This window comes from Limulus polyphemus, unplaced genomic scaffold (assembly GCF_000517525.1).
Source record: "Limulus polyphemus unplaced genomic scaffold, Limulus_polyphemus-2.1.2 Scaffold5080, whole genome shotgun sequence".
NCBI classification, from domain to species: domain Eukaryota; kingdom Metazoa; phylum Arthropoda; class Merostomata; order Xiphosura; family Limulidae; genus Limulus; species Limulus polyphemus.
Genome location: NW_013670690.1, coordinates 41,264 through 43,255, shown reverse-complemented (window position 1 = coordinate 43,255; position 1,992 = coordinate 41,264). Strand labels below are relative to the sequence as shown.

Sequence of the window (1,992 nt, the reverse complement as noted above, 5' to 3'; positions counted from 1 at the left end):
AATTTACAATCAAATTTGCTTAGTTTTGTGTGTTTATGAACATCCATATTTACATATAATGCAACAACGATTAGAAAGATCTAATTTACTATCAAATTTGCTTAGTTTTGTGTGTTTATGAACATCCATATTTACATATAATGCAACAATGATTAAAAAGATCTAATTTACTATCAAATTTGCTTAGTTTTGTGTGTTTATGGCTGAGTTTTTATATGTATACTGCAACCAATATATATCAAATAAAACGTAATCTATTTCTAACATTTAAAATATATATCATAAAATTTAGCGTACGTGTTCATTACCACAATGGGCCATCTGTGCTCTGTCCACTGTAAGAAACTGAATCCCAGATACATTTACAGCTGACCCACCAAAGAACTTCATAAAAATAACCACAATTTGTATCAATACAAATTGAACTATGAATAAAGCTCTTAGTGGCTGACCCTGACCCATCTGTTGTGGAATGGCCCAAAATATATATATATAAAAAAAAAATAATCATAATAATACATCTCAGAAATTTCTATTTATTGTAAGTAGGTTCCTTAACAGATGGTCTGCTTGGAAAACTTTTTGACTCGTGAATATTCATCATTTCCGAGGTTCTATTGGATCTTTTAAATTATGTTTTGTAGCTAAAAGGCTATAAACACGATATGCATATCAGTTGGTAGTTTTGTGGCATTTGACAAAAGTCTTGCGGACAGCATTCATGGTTCGTACGGGTCATGGAATTCTGGCTTGAAAGGTCATGGAAAGTCGTGGAATTTCACATGTAAGAAAGCGTATGAACCCTGGCATTGAAACTACCGTTTAGTAACATATAAAAAAAGAAAATCATTTTTAAACAAGCTCACACAATGAAAATAATGTACATGTTGTTTTTATTGTTCTAATCTACTATTTTTTTTTGCTTTTTTAATGTTTTAAATCACTGATATTTACTGTATTTAGTCTTATCTGTCACAGTAAGGTTCACATTTGTCACCTGGTATCCACAGTTAGTTATGAACATAATAGTTGTGTCAAATCAATCTAAGACTTACTTTAAACTTCTTCATGGACTGATACAATCTCCCCAAGTTCCCATAATGCTTTGCCGTTTGTACATTCATCTCTCCAAAGGCTTGCTGGGTGAGACGGAGAGCAGAAAGGTGTAATTCCCGAGCTTCCAAGAGGAGTCTATGTTCTATTGCCTTATCCTGATTATCAATGGCTATTTCTTCAAGTATTAAAGCTACAAAAACAAACTCATTGTCACCTATTCATAATAATAGCAGTTAATTAATTAGACTTCCAAAAGGGATTCCATTATAGCTATACTAATAAAATGCGAGTTTGTCAAGTTACAGTTTATAACTTTAGTTATTCTGTTGATAGAAGTTATGTAATCACCTCTGAAAAGCAGCTAAACACAAAATATTGTATGCTCATGAATAATAAGCACAAAAAAAAAACATATTACCTTTTACCCTCTTTGAAGAAGCCAAAAGAAGATGGTCATGTGGTAACAGGTACTGCATAATATCCATGGCTTTTTCAGCATGGTCCCTAACCAACGTAATATTAATGTATCAAAAAAAAAAAAACAACAACTTCACAAATTTCTTATCTTTAGAATCTACGAACAGAGTGGTACCATAATTAACAAATATGTGGTAGCATGTCTGTTATAGTGTCTTTCTAACTCTCCAGAAGGTAATGTTTCTATTAAATCATACTTTTAAATATGAAATGTGCAGAAACTAGAATAATTTCTTGTTGTTGTTGTTACGACGTAACAGAGTAGCATTAATACGATTATTTACACTGTATAGGTGAAAAAAAGTAGGATAAGCTTTGCAGTAAAATTGTGAAAAAAAAACATATTACGGAAAGCTTAATATTTCCTTTATAACCTAAAATACACTGCAGTACAGAAAGATATACATAGACATATATATAAATACACATTATACGATTATGAATTAATGCTCCAAAACG

The 1,992-nt window shown here is 31.1% G+C and overlaps 1 protein-coding gene across 1 annotated transcript; it reads right to left on the bottom strand.

The window, feature by feature from the left end:
* Positions 1–288: 288 nt before the first annotated feature.
* On the bottom strand, positions 289–1,578 carry LOC111089040 (amyloid protein-binding protein 2-like). The gene is made up of 3 exons (XM_022400704.1): positions 1,475–1,578; positions 1,056–1,246; positions 289–384 (listed from the first exon to the last, which is right to left on the bottom strand). The coding sequence occupies exons 1-3, from the start codon at positions 1,539–1,541 to the stop codon at positions 289–291; spliced, it is 354 nt and encodes a 117-aa protein (XP_022256412.1). The 5' UTR covers positions 1,542–1,578.
* Positions 1,579–1,992: the final 414 nt, after the last annotated feature.